The sequence below is a fragment of the Nyctereutes procyonoides genome, unplaced genomic scaffold, assembly GCF_905146905.1.
Source record: "Nyctereutes procyonoides isolate TBG_1078 unplaced genomic scaffold, NYPRO_anot_genome, whole genome shotgun sequence".
Classification (NCBI taxonomy): Eukaryota; Metazoa; Chordata; class Mammalia; order Carnivora; family Canidae; genus Nyctereutes; species Nyctereutes procyonoides.
Window position 1 is genome coordinate 57,575,700 of NW_026575125.1, and position 16,236 is coordinate 57,591,935.

Sequence of the window (16,236 nt, forward strand, 5' to 3'; positions counted from 1 at the left end):
CCTTCCTGTTTTTTAGCCTTTAGGAAGCAACCAGTATTCTTACCTTCTGATTTGGCTGTTGTGGGAGTGTAAATATGGACTTCCAGTAGGTCCAGGTAAAGAACACAAAGATGGCATGGTAGAATATGAGGTAGATAACTGAAATTTAAGAGAAAAAATTCATTGTTTATACTATCATTTTTGTTTATATCTAGGGGTTCAGAAAGACATAACACTAAACAACAAATTTTGGTTTTGTTTTCCTATTACCAAGTATTTTCTAGTATTATTATAAAATGTTAATTCTTACCTTTTTTCCCATGCAGTGATAGAAAAAGTTACAGTGCTAAATTTTCAGTGAGACCTTCTGGAAGTTGCATGTTTTTAAAGTTGCCATGTGATTATAAAAATAAAGGGGAAATGTTTTTTTAAAACAATGTGAGGGAAGCTCCCATAGCCACTTATTATCTCTGCCATTTTAGTTGCTAAAAGATGATAATGATAATATTTGCACAACACTATAGAGTTTACAACGTGATTTCATGATATTATATATTTTTATTGTTTCAATAACTTTGTGAGATAGGTAATAGGATAGGGAAAGTTGGTTAACCATCAGGAGAAGTTGACTATCCAAAGTGATACACCTATTATCTAATGTAATCTGGTCTTAAACACAGTATTACTGTCTATAAACTGCAAGATCTTTTCAGTAGCCTCAAAGACTACATATTTATTTTTTGTGAGCAGTCTGGACTCATATTTATTGAAGCCAGTAATGAGAGACATCTTTTCCAGCACTAGAAAGCAAGGTTCCACATGACTGCATAACTGCATCTGGTTAGAGCTTCATTCCTGGACTAAGACTGGTGGAGGAATAATCTGCAGTCCTAATTTTACATTAAAAATACCAATAAACTTAGTATAAAGATGACAATGAACTTTCACTTGCAGCATCAACATGGTTAAGGTCATTATGTACAGACCAGATACTTTCAACTTTGTTAAACTAATAAAACATGACAGTATCTTCAGATTATATACTTTCGAATTGTGAGTTGTATCATTGCAATAGTTGTAGAAGTTGGTCCATAGCTTATCTTTTTATACTCTTTTTATAGCACTTTTGATATCAAAAGTTTCACTATTCTACAGAGGCCATTATAAGACTGATGGTCATTTCACTATTTCATTGTAAGTCCTTGTATGGCGAGGTGTTATTATCTCAGTCCATCAGAAAGACCCAAGGGAATGATAACTCAAGGACAAGTTAATAGGGCTGAGCACTTTATACATATATGGCTGAATTGAAAAACCTGTACTCTCTTGGTCCAATGTTCCTAATTTTATGGTGCAAGTCCTTTTTTAAGTGCCTAATTTGTGTAATTATGAAATCTCATTTTTAAATTCAAGAAATTTAAAGTAAAAAGTAAAACCTACCACACATATACATCGAGCCTCCCACTTCCTCCTCCTAAAGGCATTAATACCTGTTTGCTGTTTGGTATATATCATCCCAAACCTTCTGATTTTTATCTCTTTATATAAATATATGAACACAATACAAATATGGAATTTTTGTCATATTTAAAATTTTTTTCAATGTATTTCTTTTGAAAGATAATACATTCACAACATTCAAAAATTGAAGGCATAAAATAGCATACAGTAAAAGTTTCCTTTCCATCCCTGTCCCTCAGCCACCAAATTTCCTTCCTGGAAGCAACAAATCTCAGTTTCATGACTTTATTCTGTACACTTGTAGATTTTATACATATAAAAGCGCTGAAACTTTTTTCACACAAACAGTAGTATTATATACACAGTTTTGTACAAATTTCATTTTCTGTAAGTTGGAGATCGTTCTATTTAGTATAACTTGCAAAGAGTAAGTTTCCTCATTCTCCTTTAAAAATAATGCATGGGGGGCAGCCCGGGTGGCTTAATGGTTTAGTGCTGCCTTCAGCCCAGGGTGTGATCCTGGAGACCTGGAATCGAGTCCCACGTCAGGCTCCCAGCATGGAGCCTGCTTCTCCCTCTGCCTGTGTCTCTGCCTCTCTCTCTCTCTCTCTCTCTCTGTTTCTCATGAATGAATAAATAAAATCCTTTAAAAAAAGCTGCATGTGTTTTCACTGCATCAATGTGGCCTAATTTAACCAAAGTGTTTCTGATGAAAATTTTGTTTCTCCCTCTTTTCTTGCTAAAACAAAGAATGCTGTAAAAAAAAACTTTGTAAATATGTCATTAGCACATGTACTAAATCTATAGGGTCAATTCCTTAAAGTGGGATTGCTAGGCCCAAACATAAGCCTTTTGGTAGATAATGTCAAATTGCCATTAAAAAAAGTTTTGTTTGTTTGTTTATTTTTTGGTGTAGAGTAACCATAAGGTTCCATAAGGCCACTCAGGTGATATTTGGGACAGGGCCACTCAGGTAGTATTCAGGACAGGCATGCCCAAGCATTGCAGGGCAGAACCATGAGGGGAACACTCACATGAGGGGAGCATGGGGATCTTGCTCACACTGAACCTACTGACCTCCCACATGCCAGTCCGCTGCCTCCTTCCTGCTGCTGCTCTACCATGCATCCTCCCATGCATCCTCCATGCTCCATGGATGGGCACCAGAAGTTCCATATGGCCACTCACTGAATTGTGGTTTGCCAAGTCCTGTGATCAGTGCTGGAGTGGTACAGATAGTAAGACTGTTGTTGGAAGGGACCCTGGACATCACCTGCTCCAACACTCCTTTCACAGATCAAGTAAGGTACCTATAAGGGTCTGTTACACTGTCATCTCCCTGGTGGTTTCAGGTCATGGCAGAATAAGGATATTGAAGTTCCATGTATATCATCCCACATATTGGAAGTCTGTTTATCTTTATAGTAAAAATTCATTTGGGGAAGAGAGAAGATCGCAGTTGAGTGGAGGACCCTAAGCTCATTTCAATTCATGAACACAACTATTAAATCATCATAAATGCCCAGAAATAGGCAAGAAGACTGACAGAACAAACTACACAACTAAAGGGAGAGAAGAAGCCATGTCAAAGAAGGTAGGAAGTACAGATACATGGTTTAGGGGAAAAGGGATTGTGGGTACTGTGGAGGGGAGAGAAATGTGGTCATGGAGAAGGGAGAGAGGGAGGGATGGATGGGGGGGAGAGAGAGAGAGAGAGAGAGAGAGAGAGAGAGAGAGAGAGAGAGAGAGAAAGAGAGAGAGAGAGAGAGAGAGAGAGAGAGAGAGAAGAGAGAGAAAAGCACATGGGGGATGCACATGGAGAAGGTTTCCCCAAAGCCATTAGCTTGGAAAATGAGAGAGGCTGAATTTTGTGAGTTCATGCAACCAGCAAGGCTTAGAGCCTGGAGCTTTAAAGGTCAGTGGGCTTGGCTAGGATAGAACCTGAAGGACAACTGCTGCTTTTGGAGAGAAGGCAGGCAAACAAACCAGGATTAGACAGCATGGAAACAATGATCTGAAGAACACCTGGGATACACAAGGGGGAGATTATTTGCTCGTCAGGGTTCATGGAGACTCCTCCCCAGGAACAAAGGAGCTGGATGGTGCCATTTCCCTCCTCCTCCCCTTAGCATAAACACAAAGCCACATACAGGAAGCAGTGCAAAATCGACACTGGCTGCCTAACGTTCTTACACCAAGCCCCTCACCCTTGCACTCTGGTGGGACTGCCTTTATCAGTCATGTTTGCCTTAGTCCCAACAGAGTGGGCCCCTCCCCAAAAGACCAGAACAAATTCCTGACCATGCCACATGTCCTGACCAGAGAGTTCTGCAGGACTTCAGTCCTGGCAGAAGATGTGTCAGGTTTCATTTCATAAGCAGACAAGAACACATCTAGTTAAAACTCGCCACATTCAGACCAGGAGCCAAACACTGCACACAGCAGGCAGAGAGTATCTACAGACTGGCTTGAAGGAAGTGCAGGCAAAATACAACAGCAGAAAACAAGCAGCACACACCAGAGACATTCCCTGAAGTGTCAGGCCCTTTGTAATACATGAACTATTATTTATAAGGCCATTACTTTTAGGACCAGGAGACATAACTTATTTTTCTAACACAGAGAAGAAGGCAGAGACTCCAAGACAGATGACTGTATCCTAAATGAAAGAACAATAAAAGGCCATGGCCAGAGATGTAGGTAAAACATAAGTAACATGCCTGATGGAGAACTTAAAGTAACGATCATAAGGATACTCACTGGGCTTGAGAAAGGAATAGAAGACGTCAGTGAGATCCTTACTACAGAGATCTCAGAGTTAAAAAAGAATCAATAAAAATGAAGAGTGCAATAAATAAGGTTGGAAACAGGCTTGATGCAATGAGCAGCAGGCTAGAAGAAATAGAGGAATGAATTAGCAGCATAGAACAAAATAATGGAAATAATGAAGCTGAACAAAGGACAGAGAAACTTATGCAAAATGAGAATAGACAGGGAATTCAGTGACTCCATCAAACATAATAACATTCACATTATAGGAGTCAAAGAAGAAGAGAGAGAAAAGGGGGCAGAAAGTGTACTTGAGAAAATAATGGCTGAAATCTTCCCAAATCTGGAGAAGAAATAGATATTCAGATTCAGGTGGCATTGAGAACTCCCATCAAAATCAATAAAAGCAGGCCAGTGTATATTTGCAAAATATAGCACTAAAGAAAAAAAATCTTAAAAGCAACAAGACAAAAAAAAAGTCCTTAACTGACACGGGAAGACCCATAAGGCCAGCTGGAGACTTCTCAACAGAAACTTGGTAAGCCAGAAAAGAATGGGATGATATGTTCAAAGTGCCAAATGGGAAAAGTCTGCAACCAAGAATATTCTATACAGCACAGTTATCATTCAGAATAGAAGGAGAGATAAAGAGTTTCACAGACAAAGAAAAACTAAAGGAATTTTTCACATCAAATCTGCCCTGCAAGAAATATTAAAGGGGACTCTTTGAGGTCAAAGAAGAAAACAAAAGGGACAAAGACAAGAAAGGACCGAGAAATTACCAGAATCAGTGACAAAACAGCTAATAAAATGGAACTAAATATATATCTACCAATAATTACTTTATAAATGAACTAAATGCTGAATAAAAAAGACATAGGGTGTCAGAGTGGATGAAAAAACAAGACCCATCTATCTATATGTTGCAAAGAGACTCATTGTGGACCTGAAGACACCTGCAGATTGAAAGTGAGGGATGGAGAAACATTTATCATGCAACTGTATGTCAAAAGAAAGCCAGTAGAAATAGTATATCAGACAAACCAGACTTTAAAACAGACTGGAAGGGGACGCCTGGGTAGCTCAGTGGTTTAATGCCTGCCTTCGGCCCAGGGTGTGATCCTGGAGTCCCGGGATCAAGTCCCACATTGAGCTTCCTGCATAGAGTCTGCTCCTGCCTCTGCCTGTGTCTCTGCCTCTCTCTCTTTTAGTCTCTCATGAATAAAAAAATTAAATCTTAAAAGAATAAAACAGACTGGAGGGATGCCTGGGTGGCTTAGCAGTTGCGCATCTGCCTTTGGCTCAGGGCTTGATCCTGGAGTCCTGGGATCGAGTCCCACATTGGGCCTGTTTCTCCCTCTGCCTATGTGTTTGCCTCTCTCTCTGAGTCTCTCATGAATAAATAAATAAATAAAATTTTACAAAAAAAATAAAACAGACTGGGAAAAGAGACAAAAAAGGGCACTATATCCCAATAAAGGGGACAATCCAACAAGATCTAACAACTGTAAATATTTATGTCCCCATATGGGAGCACCCAAATGCATAAAACAATAACAAACATAAAGGAGCTAGTTGATAATAATGCAAAAATAGTAGTGGATTTAACCTCCCAGTTACACCAATGGACAGATCATCTAAACAGAAAATAAAGAAGGAAACAATGGCTTACGATGGCAATCGTAATTTTAATTTTAGTAAAGTAACAGGATACAAAATTATCCTACACAAATCTGTTGCATTTCCACACACCAATAATGAAGCAGCAGAGAGAGAAATTAAGGAATCATTCTCATTTACAATTGCACCAAAAACCATAAGATACCTAAGAATAAACCTAACCAAAGAGGTGGAAGACCTGTTCTTGAAAAACTATAAAATGCTGATGAAAGAAACTGAAGAGGACACAAAGAAATGGAAAGATATTCCATGCTCATGGATTGGAAGAAAAAATATTGTTCAAATATGTATACTATCCAAAACAATCTATATATTTAATGCAATCTATACCAAAATACCACAGCATTTTTCACAGAGCTGGACCAAACCATCCTAAAATTTGTATAGAACCACAAAAGACCCAGAATAGCCAAAGCAACCTTGACAAAGAAAAGCAAAGCTGGAGGCATCACAATTTGACTTCAAGTTATATTGGAAAGCTATAGTGATCAAAACAATATGATACTGACACAAAAATAGACACATAGATCCGTGAAGCAGAATAGAAAACTCATAAATGAACCCATAAATATATAGTCAATTAATCTTCAACAAAGCAGAATAGAATGTCTAATGAGGAAAAGATAGTCTCTTCAACCAATGGTGCTGGGAATACTGGAGACCGTCATGCAAAAGAATGAAAATGGACCATGTTCTTATACTACACACAAAAATAGAATAAAAAATGGATTAAAGACCTCAATGCACATCTGAAACTATAAAAATCCTAGAAGAGAATATAGGCAATAACCTCTTTGACACTGGCCACAGTAACTTCTTTCTAGATATGTCTTCTGAGGCAAGGGAAACAAAAGCAAAAATAAACTATTGGGACTTCATCAAAATCAAAAGCTCTGCACAGTGAAGGAAGCACCAAAACTAAAAGGCAACCTATAGAAGGGGAGAAGATATTTGTCAATGATGTATTAATAGGGGTTAGTATCCAAAATACATAAAGATACTGGATGTTATATGTTGGCAAATTGAATTTAAATTAAAAAAAACACAAAAAAACAAAATATATAAAGAACTTATAAAACTCAACACACACACACACACAAAAAAGATTAGTCCAATTAGAAAATGGGTAGAGGATAGGAATAGACATTTTTTCCAAAGAAGACATTCAGATGGCCAACAGACACATGAAAAGATGGTCAATATCACTTATCATCAAGGAAATGCAAATCAAAGACATAATGAGATATCACCTCACATATGTCAGAATGGCTAAAATTAACAACACAAGAAATAATAGGTGTTGGTGAAGATGTGGAGAAAGGGAAATCCTCTTGCACTGTTAGTGTGAATGCAAACTGTTGCAGCCTCTGTGGAAAATAGTTTGGAGGATCCTCAAATTTAAAACAGAACTGTTCTATGACCCAGGATTTATATTACTGGGCATTTACTCACAGAATACAAAAACACTAATTTAAAGGAACATATAAATCCCTATGTTTATGGAATCATTATTCATAATAGCCAAATTATGTAAGCCGTTCTAGTGTTCATCAATTGATGAATGGATAAAGAAGTGGTATGTATATTTAATGAAATATTATTCAGCCATCAAAAAGAATGAAATCTTACCATTTGCAACAACATGGAAAGAACTGGAGGGTATTATGCTAAATGAAATGTCAGAGACAAATACTATATGATTTCACTCATGTGGAATTTAAACAAACAGATGAACATAGGGGAAGGGAAGAAAAAATAAAAGAAGAAAATCAGAGAGGGAGGCAAATCATAAGAGACTCTTAACTATAGGAAACAAACTGAGGGTTGCTGGAGGAGAGATGGGTGGGAGGATGGGGTAATTGGGAGATGGGCATTAAGAAGGGCACTTAATGTAATGAGCACTGGGTGCTATAATGCAACGGATGAATCACTAATTTCTACCCCTGATACTAATAATATAGTATATGTTAGCTAACTTGAATTTAAATTAAAAATTAAATTAAAATTAAAAAGAAATAAATAAGCAAAGGGAGAAAAAAGAGAGAGGCAAATCAAGAAACAGACTTTTAACTATAAAAAACAACCTGATGGCTACTAGAGGGGAGGTGAGTGGGTGGGTGGGTCAATAGATGATGGGGATTAAGGTGTACCTATGTTTTGGTGAGCACCAGGTGTTGTGTGGAAGTGTTGAATCACTATATTGTACACCCAAAAATAATATCACACTGTATGTTAACTAATTGGAATTGAAATAAAAACTTAAAATATTGAGGTGCCTGGGTGGCTCAGTCAGTTAAGTGTCTGCCTTTGGCTCAAGTTATGATCCCAGGGTCCTGGAATAAATCCCTGCATTGGGCTCCCTGCTCAGTGGAGAACCTGCTTCTCCCTCTCCCTCTACTGCTCTACCTGTTCTCCCTGCTTGTGTTCTCTCTCTCTCTCTGTCAAATAAACAAATAAAACCTTTTTAAAAAACTTAAAATATTTTTCCTTAGTTTATTTTTTTCCTTTTTCCCCTTAGTTTATATTCTCATCACCAGTGAATAATAGTGACTTTCTCTACAGCCTAGCCCTTGTGAAGTGTTATTCAAATTTTTGATCTTAGAATACTTTAAAACTGTTTCTTTAAGAGACTCTTAATTGTAGGAAACAAATGGAGGGTTGTTGGAGGGAGGTGTTTGGGGGAATGGGGTAACTGGGTGATGGGCATTAACAAGGGCACTTGTAATGAGCATTGGGTGTTATATGCAACTGATAAAGCACTAAACTCTACCTCTGAAATTAGTAATATACTATACGTTATTTAATTGATTTTAAAATAAATTATTTCTTTTTTTTAAATTTTTAATTATTTTATGATAGTCACACAGAGAGAGAGGCAGAGACATAGGCAGAGGGAGAAGCAGGCTCCATGCACCGGGAGCCCGACGTGGGATTCGATCCCGGGTCTCCAGGATCGCGCCCTGGGCCAAAGGCAAGCGCCAAACTGCTGCGCCACCCAGGGATCCCTAAAATAAAATATTTCTTTATGTGTTATGTTTTGATATGGTTTTCTTTGATTTTATGAAGTTTATATATGGAAGATGTCTACTTTATTACATGTCTAAGTTAAAAGGGATATATGCTAAATCCTGTCCTTCAGTATGGAATGGAATTGTGGAATTTTTGGTTACAAAGAAATTAGTAGAAAATAACTTTATTGGGTACTTCAAAGGTAATAAATTTCTGCAGTCTGGCTCCCCTGCATGTTGAAAACTACACTCATACTTGGTAGTGTTCTAAGGTTATTTATTTTTTATTGCAATGATTGAGATGGGAAGTGTCGGATTTAAAATTTTTCCACTATTTTTTATATTCTCTGTATGAAAGGGATTAAAGGGGAAAGGAGAGAAAATGAGTGGGAAATATCAGTGAGGGTGACAGAACATGAGACACTCCTAACTCTGGGAAATGGACAAGGGATAGTGGAAGGGGAGGTGGGCAGGGGGATGGGGTGACTGGGTGACGGGCACTGAGGGGGCACTTGGTGGGATGAGCACTGGGTGTTATGTTTATGTTGGCAAATCGAACTCCAATAAAAAATATACAAAATAAAATAAAATCAGAACAGTAATAAAAAATAAATTTTTTCCAGATGATTTTACAAATTAACAACTGGTTTAATCATAAAATTTAAAAGAGCTGACTCTCATTCCTGTATCCCAATGTTTCACAGAAGTTATGAGCACATTTTTTTAATAGAAAATGAAGGACAATGAGTTTAAATAACTAAGTCAAAGTCTATCACTGGATTGGCAGAATATGAACTACACTATAGATTTTATAAGAATTTTAAAGGATATACACCTGCAACTAATATAAAATTATATGTTAATTGTATTTCAGTTTTATTTATTTTTTGTATTTCAGTTTTTTTAATTTTTTATTTATTTATGATAGTCACACAGGGAGAGAGAGAGAGAGAGGCAGAGACACAGGCAGAGGGAGAAGCAGGCTCCATGCACCGGGAGCCCGACGTGGGATTTGATCCCAGGTCTCCAGGATCACGCCCTGGGCCAAAGGCAGGCGCCAAACCGCTGTGCCACCCAGGGATCCCCATTTTTTGTATTTCAATTTTAAAAGAAAAAAAATCTTAGAGAACATAGAAATCATCTAGTTCCACCTCCTCATTTTATAGAGAACTAGCTAATTGAGACACAGGTAGGGTATGTGATTTGATTAAGGTTACCTAGCAAAGTTATGGAAGCAATGGAACCAGAATCCAGGCTTCCTCATTCTCAGTCCAAAGCTCTTTTCTTTGGAGCAGTGGTTCCCAAATTTCAGTGTGCATCAAAATCACCGTGGGAGGTTATTATAATGCAGATTCCCAAACTCTATACCAAGGATTGTGAATCAGTAGTCAGAGATGGAGTCCAAGACTCTAGCAACTCCCCCAAGTGATTCTGAGACAGATAAACCATGGAAAGTGGGGCTTTAGGGGTTATTTGGTTGTTCAGTCTACCATCCCAAGGGAAACTTGTCTCCAACATTCCCGGCAGGAAATTTCCACATCTCTGCCTCATTTCATCCTGAGTGAGTATTATTATATTATGGATGGGACCTAGGATTCTCCATTTTATGTTTCTCCCTATATATTCAATGTTCCTAAGGTATGGTTCCAAATGTGTGAAAGTTCATTCTTTTTCTGCCTTAAAAAATCAGAAACATTTTTCTTTATATTAACTATTTAGTACCTAGAATAATTATCCTTATAAACTGCACGGACAATGAGTTTTTTAAGTGTGATGCTCTATTGAGATTCCATATCACTAGAAAAATAAGAGCTTGTGAACAGTATTCCTAAACGCCACTATTCATTGACATTGAAATGAAACGGGGAAACACCTTTTTAAAGCAAACAGGCACAGCAGTCTTTTGTTTATCTGGTAGTGATCACAGTGATGGGGTGTCAGAAGCTGCTGGAGCTGTGATTACTACATAAAAGCCAAAAACCTTTCAAATGTTTTTTTTTTCTTCCACTTGTCCAAAGGTTTTCAAGAGAAAAGCTCAGCCATAAGGAACATGACCAACTGCCAAAGAAAAATCCACCTAAACATGCAGTTTTTCTGAATTTAGTCACCGTGTTGCAATGTCAATATCCCATTATGGAAATAGCTTCTGAAATGAGAAAGCTACTTGAACTTTTTTCTTGACATAATAATTCATAAACACCTTGATAAAAATTATAGAATCTGAAAGTACATGGTGGAAGTAGCATAAAGTTATTATTAGCAACATCTTTCAATAGCAGGGTGCCTTTCTAACTGTTGCTCCCAGGGACTAATGGGAAATGAGTGATTTTGTGTGTGTGCATGCCCATGCACACACTTTCTAGTGTGAATAAGAATGAATGCAGCAGATAAGCTGCTCTAAATGCAGCAAGATGAGCACCAAAATGGGGAAAATAGCAATATAATGAAGTTTTACTATATATATTTAGACAAGTAAATGCTAAGGCTGTTATTGTGGCAATTATCCAACATACCTCTTTTCTTTAAAAGCTATTAGATATCAGAAAGGGAGACAGAACATGAAAGACTCCTAACTCTGGGAATCGAGCTAGGGGTGGTGGAAGGCGAGGTGGGCAGGGGGTGGGGGTGACTGGGTGGCGGGCACTGAGGTGGGGACTTGACGGGATGAGCACTGGGTGTTATTCTGTATATTGACAAATTGAACACCAATAAAAAATAAATTTATTAAAAACATAAAAAAATAAAAGCTATTAGACAAACCATGAGAGACTCAACCCTTGGAAACAAACTGGGGGTTACTGAAGGGGAGGTGGTTGGAGAGATGGGGTAATTGAGTGATGAACATTAAGGAGGGCATGTGATGTGATGAGCACTGTGTGTTATACTATATTTGGCAAATTGAATTTAAATTTAAAAAAGAAAATTATGTTTCAATAAAAAAGATACTATTTTCTTTTTTTAAAAATATTTTATTTATTCATGAGAGACAGAGAGAGAAAGAGAGAGAGAGAGAGAGAGAGAGAGAGAGAGAGAGAGAGAGGCAGAGACACAGGCAGAGGGAGAAGCAGGCTCCATGCAGGCAGCCCAATGTGGGACTCAATCCCAGGTCTACGGGATCACGTCCTGGACTAAAGGCAGCGCTAAACCGCTGAGCCACCCGGGGTGCCGGATACTATTTTCTGTAATACCTTCTGCATCAATTGGTAACTAAAAGCTTTTGAGTTTGGTAATGGGGAGAAGGGTGTACCTTTCAACTACATACCATGATTCAAATTGGAACAGCAGTTGTAGCTTTAGCAATTGAAAGAATTCTCACTCAAACCCCCATTTTGGCCCAAAATAGAAATCTCCAGATTATTACCAGGGGGAAATCTGTCCCCCAGTCACCTCTCTCTTTGAGTAGGAGACATCTATCAATGAGCTTTTGACTCTAATATTTGAGTTCACTGCCATAATTTACTTACATTGCCTTAAAAATGTGAACAAAGAGCTAAACCTTCTCTCTGAGCTATTTGGAGTATTTGGAGAGAATGGAGTTAGAGGCCCATAGATTATAGCCAAAGACCTAAGGATAATTCATGAGAACACAAGAACTGTCCAAGAGTTGATTCCATTATTTAGGTACCCCCTGCCCTTGGAGAATAAAGGTTTTATTAAGAGTTGTTTATCTTTTTTTAAAACATTGTATTTATTTATTTGAGAGAGAGGGAGGGAAAGTGAGCACGAGCAGGGGGAGCGGCAGAGGGAGTGTAGAGAGAAAATCTCAAGAGACTTTGTGCTGAGTGCAATTGTAGGGCTCCATCCCATTACCCTAAGATCATGACCCAAGCCAAAACCAAGAGCCAGATGCTCAACTGAATGAGCCACCCAGGCACCCCAAGAGTTGTTTTCTTTTTCCTTTTTTAAAAGATTTTATTTATATATTTATTCATGAGAGACACACACAGAGAGGCAGAGACATAGGCAGAGGGAGAAGCAGGCTCCTCAAGGGGAGCCTGATGTGGGACTCGATCCCAGGACTCTGGGACCATGCCCTGAGCTGAAGGCAGATGCTTAACCACTGAGCCACCAGGCATCCCCAAGAGTTGTTTTCAAGGTTTAGCCGGCTACTCCTTAGGAGTCTCTCTGATGGTGGTATCAGATTCTAGTACCAATATATGACATCATATTTTAAAAGAGCACGGTTTTCCTTATTGATAACAACTTTAAAAGTTAGGGTTGTCTCTCAAATATCCTATATTCCCTTAATTATCCATTAGGAATCTACCATCTATCAGTTTAATATAAATCTTTTATGAAGCCGATTATCTTCAGTCTATACCAATTCTGGGGGTAATGAGTCTCATAGGTTTGCCAGCCTCTGTGCAAAGCAGGGCTTCATTTGAATTGTCTTAAATTCAGTTATTTTTTTTTCATTTTCAAAGAGCTTTCTAGTCCCAGTATATGTAATTTGGAAAACAACACAAAGCTAACAAAATATATAGCCTACATCTCTTTATAAACTTGGATTATAGCCCCTCTCAGCTTATTTTGCCATGCTGAAGAGGTCTTTCTTTTTGGTCTGTTTTGAGCATTGAAATGCCAAGCAAAATACAATGGATTTGGAATCTGATGATTTGGGTTTGAATTCTAGATCTGCAAAGTAATAACCATGTATCCTTGAGAAGCTGGGTTAACTTTGCTGATCTCATGATATATGTACACACACACACACACAAAAACCACCTTACCACTTTGCGTGACAAGGCTGTGAGAACGAATTGACTTAAATGTGAAAGTATATCACATTCTCTTACAACTTAATTGACATCAGTTTTCTTTCTCTCCTTTCCTTCCTCTTAAGTCTTAGTGATTTGTTTTCTGAGATATGGTGGTAAAAACTACAGACTTCAGGGATAGACACATTATGGCTTTGTTCAAAAGAAGAAAAGTGGTTTGTTTTCAGTGTTCTTTTTGATAATGTTTACTTAATATTTCATTGATTCATTGTTTGTGGAAATAAATAAGTACACAGGGCAGCATCACGTGGGGAATAACCTTTGGTTACTTTCCTGATTTAAAATGGATAGTTGAGGGAGGGGCAAGATGGCAGAAGAGAAGGGTCCCCAAATCACCTGTCCCCACCAAATTACCTAGATAACCTTCAAATCATCCTGAAAATCTACGAATTCGGCCTGAGATTTAAAGAGAGACCAGCTGGAATGCTACAGGAGAAGAGTTCGCGCTTCTATCAAGGTAGCAAGACGGGGAAAAAGAAATAAAGAAACAAAAGGCATCCAAGGGGGAGGGGCCCCGCGAGGTGCTGGGCTAAGGCCGGGGCCAGTGACCCCAGGACAGGAAAGCTCCGTCCCGGAGAAGCAGGAGCTGCACCAACCTTCCCGGGCGGAAAGGCGCCCGCAGGGAGTTAGAGCAGGAACCCAGGAGGGTGGGGATGCCCTCGGGCTCCCTGGGACACTAACAGACACCTGCGCGCCCAGGAGAGTGTGCCATACCCCGCGGCCGAGCACCCTAAAAGACTGCAGCGCGCACGGCTGCACCCGGAGCAGCTCGGAGGGGCTCGGGCGGCGGCTCTGCACGGAGGGGGCTGCGCGGCCAGAAGCAGCTCGGAGGCGGCTCTGGTAGAGGAAGAGGCTCTGTGCGGACAGGGCTGCGTGGCTCCAGGAACAGCTTGGAAGGGCTCGGGCGGCGGCTCCGCGCAGAGGGGGCTGCGCGGCCGGGAGCAGCTCTGAGGCGGCTCCGGCAGAGGAAGAGGCTCTGCGGAGGGGGCTGCGCGGCTCCGGGAGCAGCTCGGAGGGGCTCGGGTGGTGGCTCCGCGGAGGCGGCTGCACCGCCAGAAGCGCGAATCCAACAGTTCAGGCCCGGGAGCACAGGGCGCCGGGACACAGCCCAGGATGCAACTTCCTCCCGGGACAGGCAGAGGCCAGGAGGGTCCAGGACAGCAAGGACGCTCCTGCCCCCAGCTGAGCAGATCAGCGGCCCCACCCGGAGCCTCCAGGCCCTGCAGACTGAGAGCTCTGTACTTACTGCCGGGGCTGAATCCAGGGCTCCAGGGCTGGCCGCCGCCACTGGGGTTGTCCCTCCTGGGGCTTCACGGAGTAAACAACCCCCACTGAGCCCTGCACCAGGCAGGGGGCAGAGCAGCTCCCCCAAGTGCTAACACCTGAAAATCAGCACAACAGGCCCCTCCCCCAGAAGACCAGCTGCACGGACAAGTTCCAGGGGAAGTCAAGGGACTTAAAGTATACAGAATCATTAAAAAAAAAAAAGTATACAGAATCAGAAGATACTCCCCTGTGGTTTTTTCTTTTCTTTTTTTTCTTTTTGATTTCTGTTTGCTTCCCCCACCTTTTTTCCCCTTTTTTTCTTTCTCTTTCTCTTTTTCTTCTTTTTTCTTTTTTTTCTTCCTTTTTTCTTTTTCTCTTTTCTTTCCTTCTTTCGCTTTTTCTCCTTTTCCCACTACAAATTGTTTTTGGCCACTCTGCACTGAGCAAAATGACTAGAAGGAAAACCTCACCTCAAAAGAAAGAATCAGAAACAGCCCTCTCTCCCACAGAGTTACAAAATCTGGATTACAATTCAAAATCAGAAAGCCAATTCAGAAGCACTATTATACAGCTACTGGTGCTCTAGAAAAAAGCATTAAGGACTCACGAGACTTCATGACTGCAGAATTTAGATCCAATCAGGCAGAAATTAAAAATCAATTGAATGAGATGCAATCCAAACTAGAAGTCCTAACGACGAGGGTTAACGAGGTGGAAGAACGAGTGAGTGACATAGAAGACAAGTTGATGGCAAAGACGGAAACTGAGGGAAAAAAAGACAAACAATTAAAAGACCATGAGGATAGATTAAGGGAAATAAACGACAGCCTGAGGAAGAAAAACCTACGTTTAATTGGGGTTCCCGAGGGCGCTGAAAGGGCCAGAGGGCCAGAATATGTATTTGAACAAATCATAGTGAAAATTCTCCTAATCTGGGAAGGGAAACAGGCATCCAGATCCAGGAAATAGAGAGATCCCCCCCCTAAAATCAATAAAAACCGTTCAACACCTTGACATCTAATAGTGAAGCTTGCAAATTCCAAAGATAAACAGAAGATCCTTAAAGCAGCAAGAGACAAGAAATCCCTGACTTTCATGGGGAGGAATATTAGGGAAACAGCAGACCTCTCCACAGAGACCTGGCAGGCCAGAAAGGGCTGGCAGGATATATTCAGGGTCCTAAATGAGAAGAACATGCAACCAAGAATACCTTATCCACCAAGGCTCTCATTCAAAATAGAAGGAGAGATAAAGAGATTTCAAGACAGGCAGGAACTGAAAGAATATGTGACCTC

At 40.0% G+C, this 16,236-nt stretch overlaps 1 protein-coding gene across 2 annotated transcripts in view; it reads right to left on the reverse strand.

Moving 5' to 3' along the window:
* Positions 1–16,236, reverse strand: part of ZDHHC15 (zinc finger DHHC-type palmitoyltransferase 15) — a 173,531-nt gene that overhangs the window by 99,258 nt on the left and 58,037 nt on the right. For both annotated transcript variants that reach the window (XM_055338668.1, XM_055338669.1), the window contains exon 3: positions 44–138. In XM_055338668.1, the coding sequence (XP_055194643.1) occupies positions 44–138 (95 nt within the window). The remainder of the gene's footprint in view (positions 1–43; positions 139–16,236) is intronic.